General features: G+C 39.3%; 1 protein-coding gene across 1 annotated transcript; it reads left to right on the top strand.

The window, feature by feature from the left end:
- The first annotated feature begins 740 nt into the window (after positions 1-740).
- On the top strand, positions 741-14,298 carry LOC117511003 (ras-related protein Rab-27B-like). The gene is made up of 5 exons (XM_034170936.1): positions 741-1,441; positions 1,521-1,606; positions 1,693-1,796; positions 3,993-4,116; positions 12,888-14,298. Exons 1-5 carry the CDS (start codon positions 1,289-1,291, stop codon positions 13,075-13,077), a joined length of 657 nt encoding a protein of 218 aa, XP_034026827.1. The 5' UTR covers positions 741-1,288; the 3' UTR covers positions 13,078-14,298.
- The last annotated feature ends 7,904 nt before the right edge of the window (positions 14,299-22,202 follow it).

A 22,202-nucleotide genomic window follows, 5' to 3' on the forward strand; every position in this document is an offset into this window, starting at 1 on the left:
TCATTTTTGTTGTCTCCTGTAAACGTAGTCATAAATATTTTGATTACATTTCATGTAGGATCGTACGTAGGTCAGATATCCACAAGTCAGTGATCAGTGTGTTTGATTTCTGGTTGTGAGTCTTGCGACTGAGTCCTTGAACTAGACAATGAACACCAAATCTGTTTGAATTTCGCCCAGATTATCCCTACATATCAACCCCTCATTATCCCTGCAGAAAAAGATATAGAATAAAAAGGTCTTAGAACAAATGGGCCAAACAAGAATAAAATGTAGCCGGTGCCTTACGGCTCACTGTTTTGAAAGAAGGATTACGCTTTTCAGCCTCCACAAGTCCTGTACTTATTTGGAGAATTTCAATTGAAACACAAACGTACATTCATCAGCAGGGATCCAATCCACCTCTGAAAGCGCCTTTTTGCTCATGAAAACAAAGTCTGAGCACTGCCCTGCTTGGTTCTTGTTGGTCTTAAACTCCTCCCTGGATCACGTCACCCGGTGAAAGCTGTAGACACATTTTTGTGTTGCCAGCGTATCATGGTTGTGTTATTTAATTGTGACAGAGTGAAGCCCCTCTGAAAGAACATGATCACTTCGAACAGCTAAACTGGTAAGGTACTTTATTACTCTTTGTCAAGTTAAAACAGTCTCAATGTCCTCTGTGGTCATGTTGCTTCTGTTTGCTGTGCTGTAAGAGATTAGTTTTCTAGTTCTGCTCAGTTACAATCTCCAGAATTCAATTCTTTTAATAAGGCACCCGGGGTCTGACTCCAGTTTTATGGTTTGTGTCCTAGTTCCATGACTACCGCTATTTACTTGACATGTCCAAAAATGTTTGTTGACAAATTGCATGACAAATAAAAGGATTCTTCAGAACTGTTTGTGTGCATGGGGGGCAGCTCTGAACCATTAGACTCGAAAACTCAAACTCCCATGTTGTTTATAATGTAATAGCTGTCACACAGTTTTAATTTGTAAAGCTGATGTCAGTGAATGGTCCATAAGATGAGTTTTGTCTGCCAAACAGGCTGTGTTTTCCTGTGGAGGCATTTGCTCATGTGGAAACAGCTTGAGTCATGCGCCCGACCCGCTGTCTGATCCGCGCCTAATGAATGGGAGGGTTATGACGGCTTACTAAACCCTGCAGTCTTACTGAAACTATTTCACCTTTTTTCAAGTGTATTCACCCTGTAAATAATTAACTGTGGAATTAATTGAAGATCAAAGTTTTCTAGGCCTGTAGTAAAGTAGGTTCTCCTCTGTAGCAGGTTGAGCAGTCAGATTTACAATGGCCGACTGGGACTACGACTATCTGATCAAGCTGCTGGCTTTGGGGGACTCTGGGGTGGGAAAGACCACCTTCCTCTACAGATACACAGACAAGAAGTTCAACCGCAAGTTCACCACCACAGTGGGCATTGACTTCAGGGAGAAGAGAGTGGTGAGTGGTGTGCTGTATCGGATTATTTTAGGACACATTACAGTACAAGAACCAACAGGTTTTTTTGGTATTGGTGTAGGTGTACACAGGTACGGGTGCTGGCGGAACCACTGAGAGGAATTTCCGGGTCCACCTTCAGCTTTGGGACACAGCAGGGCAGGAGAGGTAACTCAGGTGTTTGAACTAAGTTTTTGTTTCTTCAACTTTTAGATTTATAAGTTGAATAATAAAAGCTGTATTCGTGCTTTCAGGTTCCGCAGCCTCACTACCGCGTTCTTCAGAGATGCCATGGGCTTTCTCCTGATGTTTGATTTGACCAATCAACAAAGCTTCCTCAATGTCAGGAAGTGGATGAGTATGTGTTGTCTTGGCAGCTTGCTCTGTTTATCAGCGTCAACTGAGCAAAACTCCGTGTTTGTCTGTTCAAGTGCTAACTACAGTCAGAGAACAGCTTGTGTTTTTTTTTTTGGGGGGGGGGGGGTGCGATACACCAATTTCACAATGGTAACAAGACATGAAATAGCTGTCCGTAAATGTACATTTATGTATGCTGTGTTTGAACATACCCATTCCCACTGTTTTAAGGCACCCGTCTTGATGTACAGTAGTGTTCAGAATAATAGTAGTGCTATGTGACTAAAAAGATTAATCCAGGTTTTGAGTATATTTCTTATTGTTACATGGGAAACAAGGTACCAGTAGATTCAGTAGATTCTCACAAATCCAACAAGACCAAGCATTCATGATATGCACACTCTTAAGGCTATGAAATTGGGCTATTAGTAAAAAAAACTAGAAAAGGGGGTGTTCACAATAATAGTAGCATCTCCTGTTGACGCTACAAACTCAAAACTATTATGTTCAAACTGCTTTTTTTAGCAATCCTGTGAATCACTAAACTAGTATTTAGTTGTATAACCACAGTTTTTCATGATTTCTTCACATCTGCAAGGCATTAATTTTGTTGGTTTGGAACCAAGATTTTGCTCGTTTACTAGTTTGCTTGGGGTCATTGTCTTGTTGAAACACCCATTTCAGGGGCATGTCCTCTTCAGCATAAGGCAACATGACCTCCTCAAGTATTTTGACATATCCAAACTGATCCATGATACCTGGTATGCGATATATAGGCCCAACACCATAGTAGGAGAAACATGCCCATATCATGATGCTTGCACCGGCATGCTTCATTGTCTTCACTGTGAACTGTGGCTTGAATTCAGAGTTTGGTGGTCGTCTCACAAACTGTCTGTGGCCCTTGGACCCAAAAAGAACAATTTTACTCTCATCAGTCCACAAAATATTTCTCCATTTCTCTTTAGGCCAGTTGATGTGTTCTTTGGCAAATTGTAATCTCTTCTGCACATGTCTTTTATTTAACAGAGGGACTTTGCGGGGGATTCTTGCAAATAAATTAGCTTCACACAGGCGTCTTCTAACTGTCACAGCACTTACAGGTAACTCCAGACTGTCTTTGATCATCCTGGAGCTGATCATTTGCCATTCTGGTTGTTCTTCTATCCATTTTGATGGTTGTTTTCCATTTTCTTCCACGCGTCTCTGGTTTTTTTTTTTTTTTGTCCATTTTAAAGCATTGGAGATCATTGTAGATGAACAGCCTATAATTTTTTGCACCTGCGTATACGTTTTCCCCTCTCCAACTTTTTAATCAAACTGCGCTGTTCTTCTGAACAATGTCTTGAACGTCCCATTTTCCTCAGGCTTTCAAAGAGAAAAGCATGTTCAACAGGTGCTGGCTTCATCCTTAAATAGGGGACACCTGATTCACACCACTTTGTTCCACAAAATTGACAAACTCACTGACTGAATGCCACACTACTATTATTGTGAACACCCCATTTTCTACCTTTTTTTTGTTTTTACTAATAGCCCAATTTCATAGCCTTAAGAGTGTGCATATCATGAATGCTTGGTCTTGTTGGATTTGTGAGAATCTACTGAATCTACTGGTACCTTGTTTCCCATGTAACAATAAGAAATATACTCAAAACCTGGATTAATCTTTTTAGTCACATAGCACTACTATTATTCTGAACACTACTGTATATTGACACAAGCCCTTGCATCCTTCGACAAGCTCACTTGCAAATGTTTGTTCGTTGTTTTATTTTTTTAAAACAAGTACCGTCCAGGCCTATCATCTGTACAGACCGTGCATCTTTTCTTATTTGTAATTCAGGGTGTGACCATATAATCAGATAAGCAGGTGATCTGGTGTGATTGGTGATAAGTTCTTTTAAAATCAGTTAATCAATATTAAAACATCTTACTCTAAAACTATATTGATCAAAAGTTAATCACCAAAGATACCTCCATGGTATTTCATCGAACATGCCCACATGAGTGCATATGTGTCATGATTTAGGGAACACTGGTGCTGGACATAAAATTGAAAAATGCGCTTGTTGGAAACTAACGCTGCAGCTTTGCGCTGTAAAATCTGGGCTTAAGTGTGAAATTGTAGTTTCATGTTTACTCTTATCTGTTAACATTACATGGTTCACAAATATTGTTGTGTTTGTGAGTTCAGGCCAGCTACAGGCTAATGCATACTGTGATAGCCCAGACATTGTGCTGGTGGGCACCAAGGCAGAGCTCCGGGACCTGAGGGATGTCCATGCCAGACAGGCCAGAGATCTAGCAGACAGATACGGGTGAGGCATCTACTTGTCTTTTGTGCATCATTGTTATTACTGATGTGGAGGGGAGAACTTCTTCTTTCTGGGAGTCACACAGTCTGCCATCCCCACAACAACTCACACACTTCACATACATTAATGATCAGTTAATGAGATTGAAGTAAATGGTAAATGGACTGCATTTATATAGCGCTTTTCCATCTGCATCAGACACTCAAAGCGTTTTACAGTAATGCCTCACATTCACCCCGATGTCAGGGTGCTGCCGTACAAGGTACTCACTACACACCGGGAGCAACTAGGGGATTAAGGACCTTGCCCAAGGGCCCAGAGTGATTTTCCAGTCAGGCTGGGATTTGAACTGAGGATCCTCTGGTCTCAAGCCCAACACTTAACCACTGGACCATCACCTTCCCACTAATTACTAATTCAAAATGCTGCTGTGCTTTATTGGGAGCATTTATAGCCACAGGAAATCTAGGTGGTCACCTAGGGCCCCATCTGCAAGGACAATACAAAATGGGGACAACTAGAGTGGCTACATTCTAAGAGTGGAGACATTCAGTGTCCCAGGGTTTTGACTGACAGGCTTCATATTTTTTCCAACTCCAGAGTGATTGGACATTGATCACATTGTAAATTAAACACATGGATGCATAGGTTTACTCTCCAGACAGTTTCAAAATGATGGAATATTCTGCATATGCATGCAGAAATTGATCTGAAATGGATAAAATGTATAGATGTCCTCCAGATAGACAGGAAAAAATATGGGAAAATAATGTCAAGAATTGATAGAAAGGAATGACCACCTCATGTCTCTGTCAGGCATGTTCATGTTCAAGACTATGCATCATGTTTAGATTCTGTCCCTAGGAAAAAAATTTAAAAAACAATTGCCTGAAGAAGACCTCACAGTCAAAATGTTGCATTTGCTTTTTTAGTCAATTAAAAGATTTTGGGAGCTCTATACTGGTGTGCGGATTTTCCATCTTTTTTTGTTAGGTTCTGTCCCTACTTTTCAGACTTTGATATTATAATTATGCATGTAAAAAATAATCTTTTTTCTTAATTAATTTTAAAGCCAACAGTTAATTAAACTCTACTGAGCTCATCAGTGCCAGGCCAGAAATATGTATTTTTAACAGTAAATACTACCATCCATTTTCTATACCTGCTTACTCCAGTTCACATTCACACACCGATCTCAGAGTGCTGCCATGCAAGGCACTCATGACACACCGGGAGCAATTTGGGGATTAAGAACCTTGGCCAAGGGCCTTTAATGATTTTACAGTCAGGCTGGGGTTTGAACTGATATATATATATATATATATATATATATATATATATATATATATATATATATATATATATATATATATATATATATATATATATTTGCAAAAATCTAAAAACAAATTCACATTGTCATTATGGGGTGTTGTGTGTAGAATTTTGAGGGAAAAAATGAATTTCATCTCGTTTGGAATAAGGCTGTAACATAACAAAATGTGGAAAAAGTGAATCACTGAATAATTTCTGGACCTACACACCCCAAGGGGGTTGGTGGTGCCCTGATGGAGATCTGATTGATCTTTCCTGGGGTGCCAGAATCATGAAAAATGCCACTGTTTATTCCTGGAGTTCACACTTTGATGATTTACTGTGCATCTTCACCAGTAACAGTTGATCTGAAGGTAATGCAAAATGAATGAACCTTGGGTCAAGAATAATCCAATAACTGGGAGTTATCGGAGACAACAGTAATCTGATCGGACATGTTTACATACACTTCAGTAATGTGATAATCAGAAAAACCTGGTTTACATGATTTCAGTTCCTTAGGCTGATTTCTTCTTTTGTAGTGGAGAAAGGAGAAAGGACCAACGGAGCAACAGCATGGAACTGTAGTTCCAGACAGCATACAGACAGCATGGAACTACAGTTCCATGCTGTCTGTATATATACGATGTCTATTAGAAAAGTATCCGACCTTATTATTTTTTTCAAAAACCATATGGATTTGAATCACGTGTGATTGCGTCAGACAAGCTTGAACCCTCTTGCGCATGCGTGAGTTTTTCCATGCCTGTCGGTTGCGTCATTCGCCTGTGAGCAGGCTTTGAGTTAGGAGTGGTCCAGCCTCCTCATCGTTGTTTCATTGCCAGGAAATGGCGGAATGATTTGGGCTTTTTTTCCCATCAGAATTTTTTCTTAAACTGTTAGAGACTGGCAGCTGGAAACCATTCGAAAAATTTATCTGGCTTTCGGTGAAAATGTTACGGGCTTGGTAGAGAATAAGGAGTATTACTGTCGCTTTAAGGACGGCCCCTAGCGGCTGTGGGGCGCACCGCGCTCCGAAGCCGCCATCGACAGGCTGAACGACCATTTCATTTCTAAACAGATGGCTGTCTGGATCCGTGACCATCGTTTGCCATTTCTCTGGTTATCACAAGAGCTGGACATCAATCATTTTCCGGCAGATTTCACTTTTAACAAGAGAGCCGTCCTTAAAGCGACAGTAACACTCCTTATTCTCTACCAAGCCCGTAACATTTTCACCGTAAGCCAGATAAATTTTTCTAATGGTTTCCAGCTGCCAGTCTCTAACAGTTTAAGAAAAAATTCTGATGGGAAAAAAAGCCCAAATCATTCCACCATTTCCTGGCAATGAAACAACGACGATGGGGCTGGACCACTCCTCACTCAAAGCCTGCTCACAGGCGAATGACGCAACCGACAGGCGTGGAAAAACTCACACGTGCACGAGGGTTCAAGCTTGTCTGACGCAATCACACGTGATTCAAATCCATATGGTTTCTGAAAAAATAATAAGGTCGGATACTTTTCTAATAGACCTTGTATATATACGAGGTCTCTTAGATAATAAACCGACCCTTTTATTTTTTTTTTTAACTATATGGATTTGAATGACATGCGATTACACCAATCATGCTTGAACCCTTGTGCGCATGCGTTTTTCACGCATGTCGGTGACATCATTTCCCTGTGGGCAGGCCTTGAGTGAGATGTGGTCCCGCCCTCTCGGCTGAATTCCTTTGTTTCACAAGCTGCTCGAGACGGCGCGCGTTGCTTTATCAAAATTTTTTCTGGACCTGTGAGGAATATCCGAGTGGACACTATTCGAGAAATTAAGATGGTTTTCTGTGAAAAGTTTAACGGCTGATGAGAGATTATGGGGTGTTTCTGTCGGTGTAAGGACTTCCCACGGAGCGGGACGTCCTGCAGCGCTTCCAGGCGCTGTCGTCGGCTTAATTAAGGCTTAATTCACCCAGGACATTGTGAGAGAACAGAGAAGATTCAGAAGAGGCCGGCATGAGGAATTTATGCGGACATTCCACTGTTTAAGGACATTTTTTTAATGAAAGACGTGCGCGCAAATTCGCCGAGTCGTTTCCGTGACGACTCGGCAAATCTGTGTGCGCCGCGACAGGAAAAACACCTCCGTGTTGAAAACCATTTGTAGAATTCAGGCGGCTTTTAATGGCTTTCAACAAGTGAGTAACTGAGAAATTGTTTAACAGCTTGGGCATGTTCCAACTTGCCCGTTAAGATTTCCAACGGAGGTGTTTTTCCTGCCGCGACCCCCCGCGGTCGGGTCCAGCCCGACATGCGACTCTGCCCGCACGTTCTTTCATTACAAAATGACCGTTAACAATGGAATGTCCGAATAAACTCCTCATGCCGACTTCTTCTGAAAGTTCTCTGTTCTCTGACGACTTACTGCATCAACAGAGCCTGAAATGTGGAAGTTTTCAACTTGAAACGGCGAGACGCTGCCGCCTCGAAGCGCAGATCGCCGTCAGGCGCCGTGGACCGTCCTTAAAGCGACACTACCAGACCAAAATCTCTCATCAGCCGTTAAAATTTTTACCGAAAACCAGCTGAATTTATTGAATGGTGTCCACTCAGTTGTGCCTTACAGTTTTGAAAAAATTTTTATCAAACAAAGCAACAGTCTCTGAGCCATTCCTAAACAATGAAAAAAATCGACGAGCGGGTGGACGACTCCTCACTCAAAGACTGCCCACAGGCGAATGACGTAACCGACAGGCGTGAAAAAACTCTGGCATGCCCACGAGGGTTCAAGCATGTCTGATGTAATCACACGTGATTCAAATCCATATGGTTTTTGAAAAAATAATAAGGTCGGATACTTTTCTAATAGACCTCGTACATACATACATACATACATATATATATATATATAATATATATATATATATATATATATATATATATATATATATTATATACACTCAACAAAAATATAAACGCAACACTTTTGGTTTTGCTCCCATTTTGTATGAGATGAACTCAAAGATCTAAAACTTTTTCCACATACACAATATCACCATTTCCCTCAAATATTGTTCACAAACCAGTCTAAATCTGTGATAGTGAGCACTTCTCCTTTTCTGAGATAATCCATCCCACCTCACAGGTGTGCCATATCAAGATGCTGATTAGACACCATGATTAGTGCACAGGTGTGTCTTAGACTGCCCACAATAAAAGGCCACTCTGAAAGGTGCAGTTTTATCACACAGCACAATGCCACAGATGTCGCAAGATTTGAGGGAGCGTGCAATTGGCATGCTGACAGTAGGAATGTCAACCAGAGCTGTTGCTCGTGTATTGAATGTTCATTTCTCTACCATAAGCCCTCTCCAAAGGCGTTTCAGAGAATTTGGCAGTACATCCAACCAGCCTCACAACCGCAGACCACGTGTAACCACACCAGCCCAGGACCTCCACATCCAGCATGTTCACCTCCAAGATCGTCTCAGACCAGCCACTCGGACAGCTGCTGAAACAATCGGTTTGCATAACCAAAGAATTTCTGCACAAACTGTCAGAAACCGTCTCAGGGAAGCTCATCTGCATGCTCGTCGTCCTCATCGGGATGTCGACCTGACTCCAGTGACTTGAGTGGGCAAATGCTCACATTCGCTGGCGTTTGGCACGTTGGAGAGGTGTTCTCTTCATGGATGAATCCCGGTTCACACTGTCCAGGGTAGATGGCAGACAGCGTGTGTGGCGTCGTGTGGGTGAGCGGTTTTCTGATGTCAATGCTGTGGATCGAGTGGCCCATGGTGGCGGTGGGGTTATGGTATGGGCAGGCGTCTGTTATGGACGAAGAACACAGGTGCATTTTATTGATGGCATTTTGAATGCACAGAGATACCGTGAGGAGATCCTGAGGTCCATTGTTGTGCCATACATCCAAGAACATCACCTCATGTTGCAGCAGGATAATGCACGGCCCCATGTTGCAAGGATCTGTACACAATTTTTGGAAGCTGAAATGTCCCAGTTCTTGCATGGCCGGCATACTCACCGGACATGTCACCCATTGAGCATGTTTGGGATGCTCTGGACCGGCGTATACGACAGCGTGTACCAGTTCCTGCCAATATCCAGCAACTTCGCACAGCCATTGAAGAGGAGTGGACCAACATTCCACAGGCCACAATTGACAACCTGATCAACTCTATGCGAAGATGTGTTGCACTGCATGAGGCAAATGGTGGTCACACCAGATACTGACTGGTATCCCCCCCAATAAAACAAAACTGCACCTTTCAGAGTGGCCTTTTATTGTGGACAGTCTAAGGCACACCTGTGCACTAATCATGGTGTCTAATCAGCATCTTGATATGGCACACCTGTGAGGTGGGATGGATTATCTCAGCAAAGGAGAAGTGCTCACTATCACAGATTTAGACTGGTTTGTGAACAATATTTGAGGGAAATGATGATATTGTGTATGTGGAAAAAGTTTTAGATCTTTGAGTTCATCTCATACAAAATGGGAGCAAAACCAAAAGTGTTGCATTTATATTTTTGTTGAGTGTATATACACACACAGTATGTATGTGCATATATACACACACAGTATGTATGTGCATATATGCATGTAAACTGCATAGATCGCCAACAGATTTGCTCTTTAGAATGCTGAAACAGTACATAAGAGACTGAAGCACTTAAACAGAAAGGTGTTTCTGCATCCTGGCAAATTTTTTTTGGACACACAACAGACTCTCAAGGGCTGTCATCTTGTGTAAGGGACCCGGCTGGATGCGCGTTTGGAGTAAGGACTGGTGGGAGACAGTGGTGCTCAAGTGGAGAGAGAGCTCCAGAATGTCTCAGAGAGCATTCATGGAACTTTGTGATCTGATGAAGGATGGTGTGGGACAACAGTGCATCCCACTGTACCTCTGGAAATGCGAGTGGCAGTTGCTTTAACACATATGCAGATGTAATATAACAAAATAAATCAGATTAATGTTATACATGTACCGAAGAAATTGGACTATTGGGGAGAAATCTCTGTGTGTTAATCTGATTTCTTATAATCAGATAATGCTCATTATTTGATAAGGCATCGCTTTTTGCTGTTTACATCAACACTGGGCTCAGTGACATCAAGTTTTAATTTATTTATTCCAATTCAAGATCACACACTGCCTGTGATTATTTGTTGTATTTGTTTAAATCCATTCTGTATTTGTTAATTCCAATTTACAGCATTGACTCATTTGAATTTGATGCAAGTTTTATTTATTTATTTATTTATTTGTCCCATGCATTGTACATTTTTTTGGTTAAGTGCAGTGTGCTGCTGTGTTCATGGGTCACCGACTGAAAATCTGAGTGTTGACAGATTTGGCTCTTGTGGCCGTCTCTCAGTGCTCTTTAGCACAGTCTGAGGTGCATCATGCAAGTGAAACAGAGGAGCATCCAACAAATTAAGGGCTTGTAATAAGTCACTTCTGCTAATTAATCGTGGGTGTGTTTTGGGTGAAAACCTGGTGAAAGCCCCAAAATGTGGTCCCTATGGACTCAAAAATGAAAATTACAGTAGAAAAGTCGTGTAACATATCAAATGAAGACTTTTATTCTGTGAATTTTAGAAATGTATATATTTGATAAATCCAAACAAAAGTCTCAATCAATGTACTGAAATGCCTACATTCTTAGAAAATACACTTTTATTGATAAATCATTCTTTCAAAGCCATTTTTTGTCAGCACATAAAATAAAATTAGGCCTTTTCTAACATGGTAACATTCTTATTTTGGACAAACTAGATGCTTGAATATTAGTCTGGAGGCATTTTGCACATCATGTAGAAATAATTCACTGACATGTATTTTCACACTGACAGTCTGTAGACTGTATTTTTACAAAACAGGTGTAGTTTTCACATTTTTTTTACAAAAGCTTCATCTGTAGTTACTTTTATAGTGCAGCGGATAAGAGAATATTTAGAGGGGAATCCTGCAAATGGCGATAAAAGCATCAAATTCGGCAGAAATGCTCCTCAGACAATCCTCCTTTTGAAAAAAACGATTGGCCACTTGAATTTTCAATCGGTGGTCAGGTAGGGGTCAATTGAAGAATTACACAGAGGTCAAAATTAAAAGATGCTCCAATCATATTGAAAAATATTCCACATCATTTACTTAATCATAAAGATTCCAAAAAGGTATAGTTTGGACTATCTGTGACTGAATTCTATGGAGTTACGGGATAAAAACAGCAAGAATGGTGACAAAGCTCAGTTTCATTTTGTACAGGGGTCAAAAGTTAAAGTTGCTCCAATTTTGGTAAAAAGCGATGCAAATTACTAGTTGAGTTAACATGGTTTTAAAAAGGAATAGTTTGGACCATGTATCATCCTTACTTATCACGTTACGGGGTAACATATGTCACATGTCATAGAATCCAATAGACATAGACCTTGTTTGACCTTTACTTTGGAGACCAAACATTCAACACTGTCAAAACTATTCCATTTATTAATCCCATTAGCTCAACCAATAATTTGCATCACTTTTTACCAAAATTGGAGCAACTTTAACTTTTGACCCCTGCACAAAATGACACTGACCTTTGTCACCATTCTTGCTGTTTTTATCCCATAACTCCATAGAATTCAATCACAGATAGTCCAAACTATACCTTTTTGGAATCTTTATGATTAGGCAAATAATGTGGAATATTTTTCAATATGATTGGAGCATCTTTTAATTTTGACCTCTGTGTAATTCTTCAATTGACCCCTACCTGACCACCGATTGAAAAGTCAAGTGGCCAATCATTTTTTTCAAAGAGATGTGTCTAAGGAGTATTTCTGCTGAATTTGATGCTTTTTTCAGCATTTGCATGATTGTTTCACTTATCTGCTGCACTATTACTGCTATTTCAGGTTAAATACATAAATTGGGATTGTTTTACCTACAGTGAAGGATCAAGGTCTTAAGTTTACTTTCACCATGCAAAAACCCAGTAGGGGCGTTCACTGTGTTTTTACCCTGTTGGTAATTTCATGTGTACTCTCAAGGTGACAGAACTGAGGCAGTCGGGGTTTGTTTGATATGTGATTGTGAGGATGAAGAGCACTAATGTGTGACCCCGTGTGTGAGTGCAAGAGGAGTACAGTGCACCAACCCTGCACCTGACCACCACACCACATTTTTAGATCAACACGCCCTCTTAGGTGCACAGATGAATGTGACCTAAACAACGTGGCCACTGAGTAGGAAAATGACACTAATCAATGGTATTTGAGCTGTGCTGTGTCTGTGCTGCTTTACATCGGATGTAAGATGGGGCCCAGCAAACACTTCACAACAAATGATCTCTGCTCAACACAAACATCCACCCCTCTGTCGTTTCGTTATTTCATCCATTGTATTTTATTTATTTTTTTCAAATTATTTCTAAGACACTCTTCTGTCCCGTCTCATCAGCATCCCCTACTTTGAGACGAGTGCAGTGACGGGTGTTGATGTGGACAAGGCTGTGTCCTCCCTGCTGGGCCTGGTCATGAAGAGGATGGAACAGAGCACCTACGGGGGGCAGAGCTCTGAACCCAACGGCAGCCCTACTGCCAGCTACGAGGTGGCGGAGGCCCCGGCCAGGAGGTGGTGTGCCTGCTGATGGTACTGTTTTATATCTGTAAACGAGTGCATCTTCAAACTAATAGTTTAGTTTATCGACATTTAGCAGAAGTTTCAGCCTGCATATTTTTCAACTCGTTTTTTTTTTTTTTTATGACATGAACTGTGATCCATTTAAATATTAAAATATTGTAAAGTAAAATAAAGTTGTTTACTACTTTCATATGTTTAAAAATGATTGTGTGCACATAAATGTTTTGGTAAATATACTGCAAAATTTTTATCTGCTCATGTAAAGCTACAGTGTGTAGGATTTAGTGCCATCTGGTGGTGAGGTTGCAGATTGCAGACAATTTTGTTTTCCCTTTGCATCTTCACTTCTTTGGTGACGGGTATTTATGCTCTCTTGCTTTCTCCTGTGATCCTGTATTCCACAAAAAAATGAGGGATTTCAAACTTGTTAGTCTGCACTAGCAACCAGTAGACCGTGTATAGGGGAGCAGCCACTCATTTCTCTGCTTTTTTTTTCTTTAGTCTTCTGGCCACGCTGTTAAATGCAAAAGATGGATCAAGTATGTGCCTTTTCTGCAACTGTATCAACATGGTGGTGCAACATGGCAACTTCCATGAGGGGGCCTGCTCATATGTAGATATGAAGAAATCACTCTAAGCTCATGTAAACACATCAGTTTGTTGTAGATAATTATGCACCAATGAAAGGATGGTTATAAATGTTATATACCATTTCTGCTAATAAATACCCCTAAACCCTGCACGCCATAGCTTTAACAAGATCCTAAATGTTGATCTTAATTCTTAAACACATTTATCAAATTCTTAATTATTTTCCTAAAACATTCAATTAAATATCTAGTACTGTATTTAATATTTTGTAAATGTTTATATAAATATTAAACTAAATATTAAGGGTATACGCAAATATTTATGTATTTTGTTACATATTTAACTTTTAAATAAAATGTTAACTATATTATTAAATATATAGCATGTTATTTACTGAAATATTTAGGTTTTTCATATGCAAATATTTAGTATACATTTAAATTACATTAGATTTTAGGTAATATTTGGTTGAATGTAACAAAATATTTAAATCAAATCAAATCAATTTTATTTATATAGCGCCAAATCACAACAAACAGTTGCCCCAAGGTGCTTTATATTGTAAGGCAAAAGCCTTACAATAATTACAGAAAAACCCCAACGGTCAAAACGACCCCCTGTAAGCATTTAGAAAAATATTTAGTATACCAAGCTGAATCTTTAGTGAAAACTTTAGCGAAATACTTCATTATTTAAATGCCAAATTAAATATTTAACTGGATTTTTTTTTTTTTGACATTTTGCTACACATTTAACTACAACCCTTTTCAAACATAAGCAGTAAAGAATAACTTTTTTTTTTACATTAGATGTTTCAGTTTTTAACTTTTTTTCATGGAAAATTAGTTTTAAGTTCAGAAAAATGCAAGGGCTCATTTGAACATGCAATAGTGTGCAAACAGTATCCCATAGTGTGAAGACAATTTGGAATAAAAGAAAAACAGAACAAACAAAAGGATTTGAGAAAAGATGGTTTGGATTTCTAAAGCTGACTAATTTAACTAGAAACAGGTTTGATCTGGTTCACTATTGTTCATAATGTGTGATGTTGCCTCTTCATATTCACTGCCCATCACGTCATGTTGTATGTGAAAAGAAGGCACACAAACACCATGAAACTAGAGTTTGTGTACTTAAAGAGATATTGTCAAAAACTGTTATTAGTCTCACTAAATAATTGTGCTTAATAAAGAATTTTTTTCACGTTCAATTTATTTTCATTTATATAGTGCCAAATCACAACAAAGTTGCCTCAAGGTGCTACACAAGTAAGGTCTAACCTTACCAACCCCCAAAGCATGGCGACAATAATAAGGAAAAACTCCCTCCGATGATTAAGGAAGAAACCTCAAGCAGACCAGACTCAAAGGGGTGACCCTCTGCTTGGGCCATACCACTGACACAATAGATAATACAGAATACAGGAAATTTTGGGAGTCCATGCTGGTGCACAATACGGGAGGCGTGCAGAAGAAAACATCCACTCCCTTCTCTGGATGGAGCTGCACCTCAAACAGAAACAAAAAACAGAATCAGGCGGCAGAAAGACAACAAATACATTATCATTTATCAGCATTAAGCAACAAGAAAAACAGAAGAAATAATAAGGTGATCGCTGGCCATTAGCCATAAGCTTCATTAAAAGACCCAGAATTTAGATAAAGTTGAGGCCGCAATCCACTCTGTTTAGAAAGCATAGTAACATACTATGCCAGTATGCTAGCCATACAAAAGGGAAAATAAGTGCTTCTTAAGCCTGGACTTGAAAGTCTCCACAGAATCTGACTGTTTTATTGATGCAGGGAGATCATTCCACAGAACAGGGCCACGATAAGAGAAAGCTCCGTGACCCGTAGACTTTTTATTCACCCTAGGGACACCCTGAGAACGCAAAGCCCGGGCCGGTATGTAAGGTTTAATTAGGTCAGCTAGGTAGGGAGGTGCCAGTCCATGAATAATTTTATAGGTTAGAAGCAGAACCTTAAAATCTGATCTCACAGGGACAGGAAGCCAGTGCAGAGATGCCAGAATGGGTGTAATGTCGAACTTTCTGCTTCCTGTCAAAACTCTGGCTGCAGCATTTTGAACCAATTGGAGAGCCCTAATGCTGGACTATGGTAAACCAGAAAATAAAACATTGCAGTTGTCCAATCTAGAAGAGACAAATGCATGAATCAGGGTCTCAGCATCAGCCATAGACAGGATGGGACGAATCTTCACTATATTTCACAGGTGTAAGAAAGCAGTCTTCATAATATTTCTAATGTGGAGATCAAAGGACAACGAAGGATCACAAATTATGCCAAGGTTCCTCACTTTGTCCGTGTGATGTATGACACACGAGCCTAGACTAAGCGTTAACTGGTCAAATTGATGCCGATGTCTCACTGGACCAAGAAAAATGTAAATTAACATTTTCAAATGGTCATTTTGGAGAAAAATATCATTTTATTTCACACACTGGGGCAATGATTTTAAGATAATGCAGGCACATAATGCAAATTTATCATGGGATATAATTAAAAAAAATTAACGTGGTTACATTTTTATATGTATAATTAGTTTTGTTGTAACAATCAAGATAGCAAAGTCCCTTATGTGATTTATGATTTTTACATGACTTGTACATCAGCAGCCAAACATTTTAATGCATTATGGGACAATATTATCATGCAGATTGAACAAGAACAAAGAATGTTAAACTGTTGTTGGAACAAATGTTGTACAGTGATAAACTTTCAATAATTTTATTTTTAGCTATGTTTCTGACTTGACATTTAAACATAATGCACTAAAATCATCCTGTTATTTTGACTTAATTTACAGTTCTCAAAGGCTCAGTATTTTACACATTCATTTTGTAAACAAAAATTATCTACATTTGTCGATGTACTTTAAGCACAAGTGGCTTTGACAACAAATCATTGTGAAGGACATTCAAGGGGTCACAAATGAATTAGACCACATGACTACAAAATAAATTGGAAGTCTGGGACTTTTCAACATGGGCTCTATTTTTGGATGTTTTAGGTTTCATCTTTTCACTCAGGCCAAAAATGATTTTGATTGGTCCGGTATTGATTGAGAACATCAGCACCATCATAGGCTAAACAGCTGCACAATGTAAGCTGATGGGGCAACATAAAAAAAACTCAAAATAAGCAGCTTTTTATTAACCACAGAACAGGTGAAATTATTATTATTAGACCTGCCTGGTACCACAGAGAGGATCTGTACTGAAATAAACGTGTGCATGTTTACCTCACTAAATATAAAGAAAATTTACAAAACAACTCATATACAGTTAGCCGCTTAGCAGCCTTCCAGTTTGGCAGTGCCGCTGTCCACAAAGACATTACAAGTCAGTTGTCAATGAAGAGCTCCTTCTGCTTACAACAAGAAAGAACCCCTCATCGACAATCGACTTGCAATGGCTTAGTGCAGATGTGCAGTGCCAAAACAGAAGAAGGCTAAGGTAAGACACGAACTGTAAAATCAGTTATTTTACAAATTTATTTTCACTTACTGAAGTAAACATGCATATGCATATCTCTGTAGAGTTACTTTCCAAGTCTCCAGACACTTCTAATGATGTTTTTGGCTTTTCATTTGCGACAAGCTGTTTTTAGCTTGCCCCCCAAGGTTTACATTGTATGTTGTTTAGACCATGATAGTGTATGCATTTTACATCAGTTAGTATGATGTTTGTCCCGAGTGAAGAGATGAACCCAAACACCATCTAAAGATTAGTGCCTACATTGAAAAATCAGTTTTCCTTTAAGCTTAAAAAAAAATAAATAAATAAATTGATAGTTACTGCAGCAAACACTTTGTCTACAACTGATATTCACCATAAAATAAACAACAAAGAATATTCCACTTCACACTTTTCACACACCTTCCATCAATCTGCATTCACTGAACATTTTCCTTTAAATCCAATAGTCTTTGGTGTACCTGCAAAACATTCTTAACATCTAGTGACTGCAGAAATCATTCTGAAATATACAAATCCATGACTTCAGCTCAGCAGCCTACTATTTACTTATTCAAATATCAATTTTATTTATAATATATTTATTAGGTTTTTTTGACAACACAAATGTGACTTGGACACGCATTAATTATCTGAAAATGCATAACTTGCCCAAGGACACAGACAAAAAAACTGCAGTGTGTGAGACAGGATGACAAGAAAACAGATTTGACATGTTGCCAGGCTCAGTCTGAACGAACACAGTCAACATCTGGTGCATTTGAAGAATGCTGCTCTGTGTGTGAAACCTCAGTCAAATCCACAGTTGCAGCAAACATCACATGTTGCAAAGTCATGAGCCGGTCTCGTGATTACATTTCAGTCAGCAAGCTCGTTCAGGACTCTGGTTCACTTCAACATTAATTACACATATAAAAATAACACTTGCTCATTTTATCACTGCCCAAAACTAACTGAGATATAAAGACTTTTGGTCCCATGTGAAGTATCGCAGTAGGTTTATTTTTATTTTATTTTTTTAACCCTTCAAATATGTCTCATACAAAGTTTCTGGTGATATTCTAAGAAATGTGTCATCGAGAATACAATTGCAATACAACTTTACCCTCAAAATAATCTTGAAAATCGTTATTTATTAGTGCCTATCGCGTGCAGCATTTTTAACGGCTCATGCTGTCTGTACAAAATGCAGTGCGTCATGTCATATTTATTTATTTCTCAATCAGAAATATCAGAATCTATATGATTATTAAGCAATTTTCTCCATAAAGAACAAAACCCTAGAATAAATGAACACTTTTGTCATTTAAATACTGGTACGACCTAATGATGCTGTATATCAAATGACTTGTGTGTCCAAAGTTATTTCTGATGTTTGTCATCACACCAGTGCGGCCATTTAATTTGTAATGTGTAAGAATGACAGAATTCTCTTACGAGGGGTGATTGATGAATTTGCCCAATCCTTCCACACATCTAGCTCAATCCTTTGTTTGAAAAAGAAACTAATTAATCAGATCCGTCTCGGCTAAACATCGATAATCACGGTAATCATAGCTTTGGTTGTCCTGCAGACCTGGCACGACTGGTGTGTTAATATTTCAGACTCCACTATTTCAGAGCAGGTTTGACATCTTAGGGCCCTATCTTACACCTAGGGCAAAGACCAGCACGAGTGTCATTCATAGGCAGTGGTGGGCACAGCTAACCGAAAAGTTTGCCTTGATAACCATTAATCTGCTAGCTGAAAAGTTAACTTTTATAACGCTAAATGGATAAACTGCTAAAAAATTTGACAGAAGTTACCGATAACTTTTAGCAATAAGTGTGTTTTCACTTTAAAAGAAAGTAAAGATTTGCATGAATACGCTGTCTTTAAACCAGACACACTAACTGTCGATTTACTCTAAGGGAGCTCATCTCAAAAGAACAGGCGGGAACTAACATGTATGATTTTAAGGTTTACAAACATTTTTGACCATTAAACTTTACTCACATTACCAGCAACAAAAAATTAAATAAAATTTAAAAAATGTTAGCAGACTGATAGGTAGTGGAACTAAATTTAGCGGAAGCTAATTGGTCTGCTGATGGTTTTCAAAGTTAACTGTACAGCTAATCTGCTAATGAAAAAGTTAGCTTTGCTAATTAGCAGTTAGCGGAACTATGCCACCACTGTTCCTAGCCTCCACACAGTGAAAATTAAATGAAAACAACCAATCAACAAAATAAAAGTAAACGGTCATGACAAAACAAAAAATTCAATAAAATTGCAGGCTTCACCTCAATGACTTTTGGTGGCCGCTGCCCGCTCTGATAGCTTGTTGCTAACCCCTTAATGGACCAGACATCGACAGCGCTCTGTTAGATACAGTGCGGTTTAACAGAACAAACCGGTGCCACTCTGATTGGTTTAAATCACACTCACACTACAGTACACCCATGCCTACTGCGTTTAGTAAATCCAACCCTTCTCCAAACCAGCGCTGAGATTTGCATAGATGTTTCCAACTGCTTATATATCAAAGTGTACTCAGACACGCCCCAAAAGGACTTGCACAAGTCTTTCGCATCTGCCATCAGTATAGGGCCCTTAAAGTGTTATTTTAGCTGCCTTACCTTGCACAGGGTTACAGTTATTACTCAGAGTTAGTCCTATCAGTGCTAATTCACTTAACTGCAAGTACAATTTAATTCTCTGAAGATGTAATTCTAATCCTGTCCACAAGTTAACAAGTAAGAAATTCTTGTGGCAAACACAGTTTTCAGGGCTGTTGCGTCATAATTAGAGGATAATGGATTCAGAGCCAAACTGAGGCCTTTTTTTTTATGGTACTTATTACTATAACAAATTCCCAAACATTTAACTTGAACTCACAATTAGGTAAGACTACAAACTTATCAATCAGCCTTCGTATACTTACCCAGTAAATTCTGCAATGTTAAATTAACACTGTACATACACAGTAAAATCACCAGTGTAAAACTAACACTGGCAGTGTACATACGAGGTCTGTCAGAAAAGTATCAGACCTTTTTATTTTTTGCAAAAACCATATGGATTTGAATCACGTGTGATTGCATCAGCCAAGCTTGAACCTTTGTGCGCATGCGTGAGTTTTTTCACGCCTGTTGGTTGCGTCATTCGCCTGTGAGCAGGCTTTGTGTGAGCACTGGTCCACCCCTCTCGTCGGATTTTTATTGCGAATAAATGAACGATTTGGAGCTTTGCTGCATCAATTTTTTCCAGAAACTGTGAGAGACCTCCAGGTGGACAATCAATCAATCAATCAATTTTTTTTATATAGCGCCAAATCACAACAAACAGTTGCCCCAAGGCGCTTTATATTGTAAGGCAAGGCCATACAATAATTATGTAAAACCCCAACGGTCAAAACGACCCCCTGTGAGCAAGCACTTGGCTACAGTGGGAAGGAAAAACTCCCTTTTAACAGGAAGAAACCTCCAGCAGAACCAGGCTCAGGGAGGGGCAGTCTTCTGCTGGGACTGGTTGGGGCTGAGGGAGAGAACCAGGAAAAAGACATGCTGTGGAGGGGAGCAGAGATCGATCACTAATGATTAAATGCAGAGTGGTGCATACAGAGCAAAAAGAGAAAGAAACAGTGCATCATGGGAACCCCCCAGCAGTCTACGTCTATAGCAGCATAACTAAGGGATGGTTCAGGGTCACCTGATCCAGCCCTAACTATAAGCTTTAGCAAAAAAGGAAAGTTTTAAGCCTAATCTTAAAAGTAGAGAGGGTGTCTGTCTCCCTGATCTGGAGCTGGTTCCACAGGAGAGGAGCCTGAAAGCTGAAGGCTCTGCCTCCCATTCTACTCTTACAAACCCTAGGAACTACAAGTAAGCCTGCAGTCTGAGAGCGAAGCGCTCTATTGGGGTGATATGGTACTACGAGGTCCCTAAGATAAGATGGGACCTGATTATTCAAAACCTTATAAGTAAGAAGAAGAATTTTAAATTCTATTCTAGAATTAACAGGAAGCCAATGAAGAGAGGCCAATATGGGTGAGATATGCTCTCTCCTTCTAGTCCCCGTCAGTACTCTAGCTGCAGCATTTTGAATTAACTGAAGGCTTTTTAGGGAACTTTTAGGACAACCTGATAATAATGAATTACAGTAGTCCAGCCTAGAGGAAATAAATGCATGAATTGGTTTTTCAGCATCACTCTGAGACAAGACCTTTCTGATTTTAGAGATATTGCGTAAATGCAAAAAAGCAGTCCTACATATTTGTTTAATATGCGCTTTGAATGACATATCCTGATCAAAAATGACTCCAAGATTTCTCACAGTATTACTAGAGGTCAGGGTAATGCCATCCAGAGTAAGGATCTGGTTAGACACCATGTTTCTAAGATTTGTGGGGCCAAGTACAATAACTTCAGTTTTATCTGAGTTTAAAAGCAGGAAATTAGAGGTCATCCATGTCTTTATGTCTGTAAGACAATCCTGCAGTTTAGCTAATTGGTGTGTGTCCTCTGGCTTCATGGATAGATAAAGCTGGGTATCATCTGCGTAACAATGAAAATTTAAGCAATACCGTCTAATAATACTGCCTAAGGGAAGCATGTATAAAGTGAATAAAATTGGTCCTAGCACAGAACCTTGTGGAACTCCATAATTAACTTTAGTCTGTGAAGAAGATTCCCCATTTACATGAACAAATTGTAATCTATTAGACAAATATGATTCAAACCACTGCAGCGCAGTGCCTTTAATACCTATGGCATGCTCTAATCTCTGTAATAAAATTTTATGGTCAACAGTATCAAAAGCAGCACTGAGGTCTAACAGAACAAGCACAGAGATGAGTCCACTGTCCGAGGCCATAAGAAGATCATTTGTAACCTTCACTAATGCTGTTTCTGTACTATGATGAATTCTAAAACCTGACTGAAACTCTTCAAATAGACCATTCCTCTGCAGATGATCAGTTAGCTGTTTTACAACTACCCTTTCAAGAATTTTTGAGAGAAAAGGAAGGTTGGAGATTGGCCTATAATTAGCTAAGATAGCTGGGTCA

This window comes from Thalassophryne amazonica, chromosome 5 (genome assembly GCF_902500255.1).
Source record: "Thalassophryne amazonica chromosome 5, fThaAma1.1, whole genome shotgun sequence".
In the NCBI taxonomy this organism is placed as follows: domain Eukaryota; kingdom Metazoa; phylum Chordata; class Actinopteri; order Batrachoidiformes; family Batrachoididae; genus Thalassophryne; species Thalassophryne amazonica.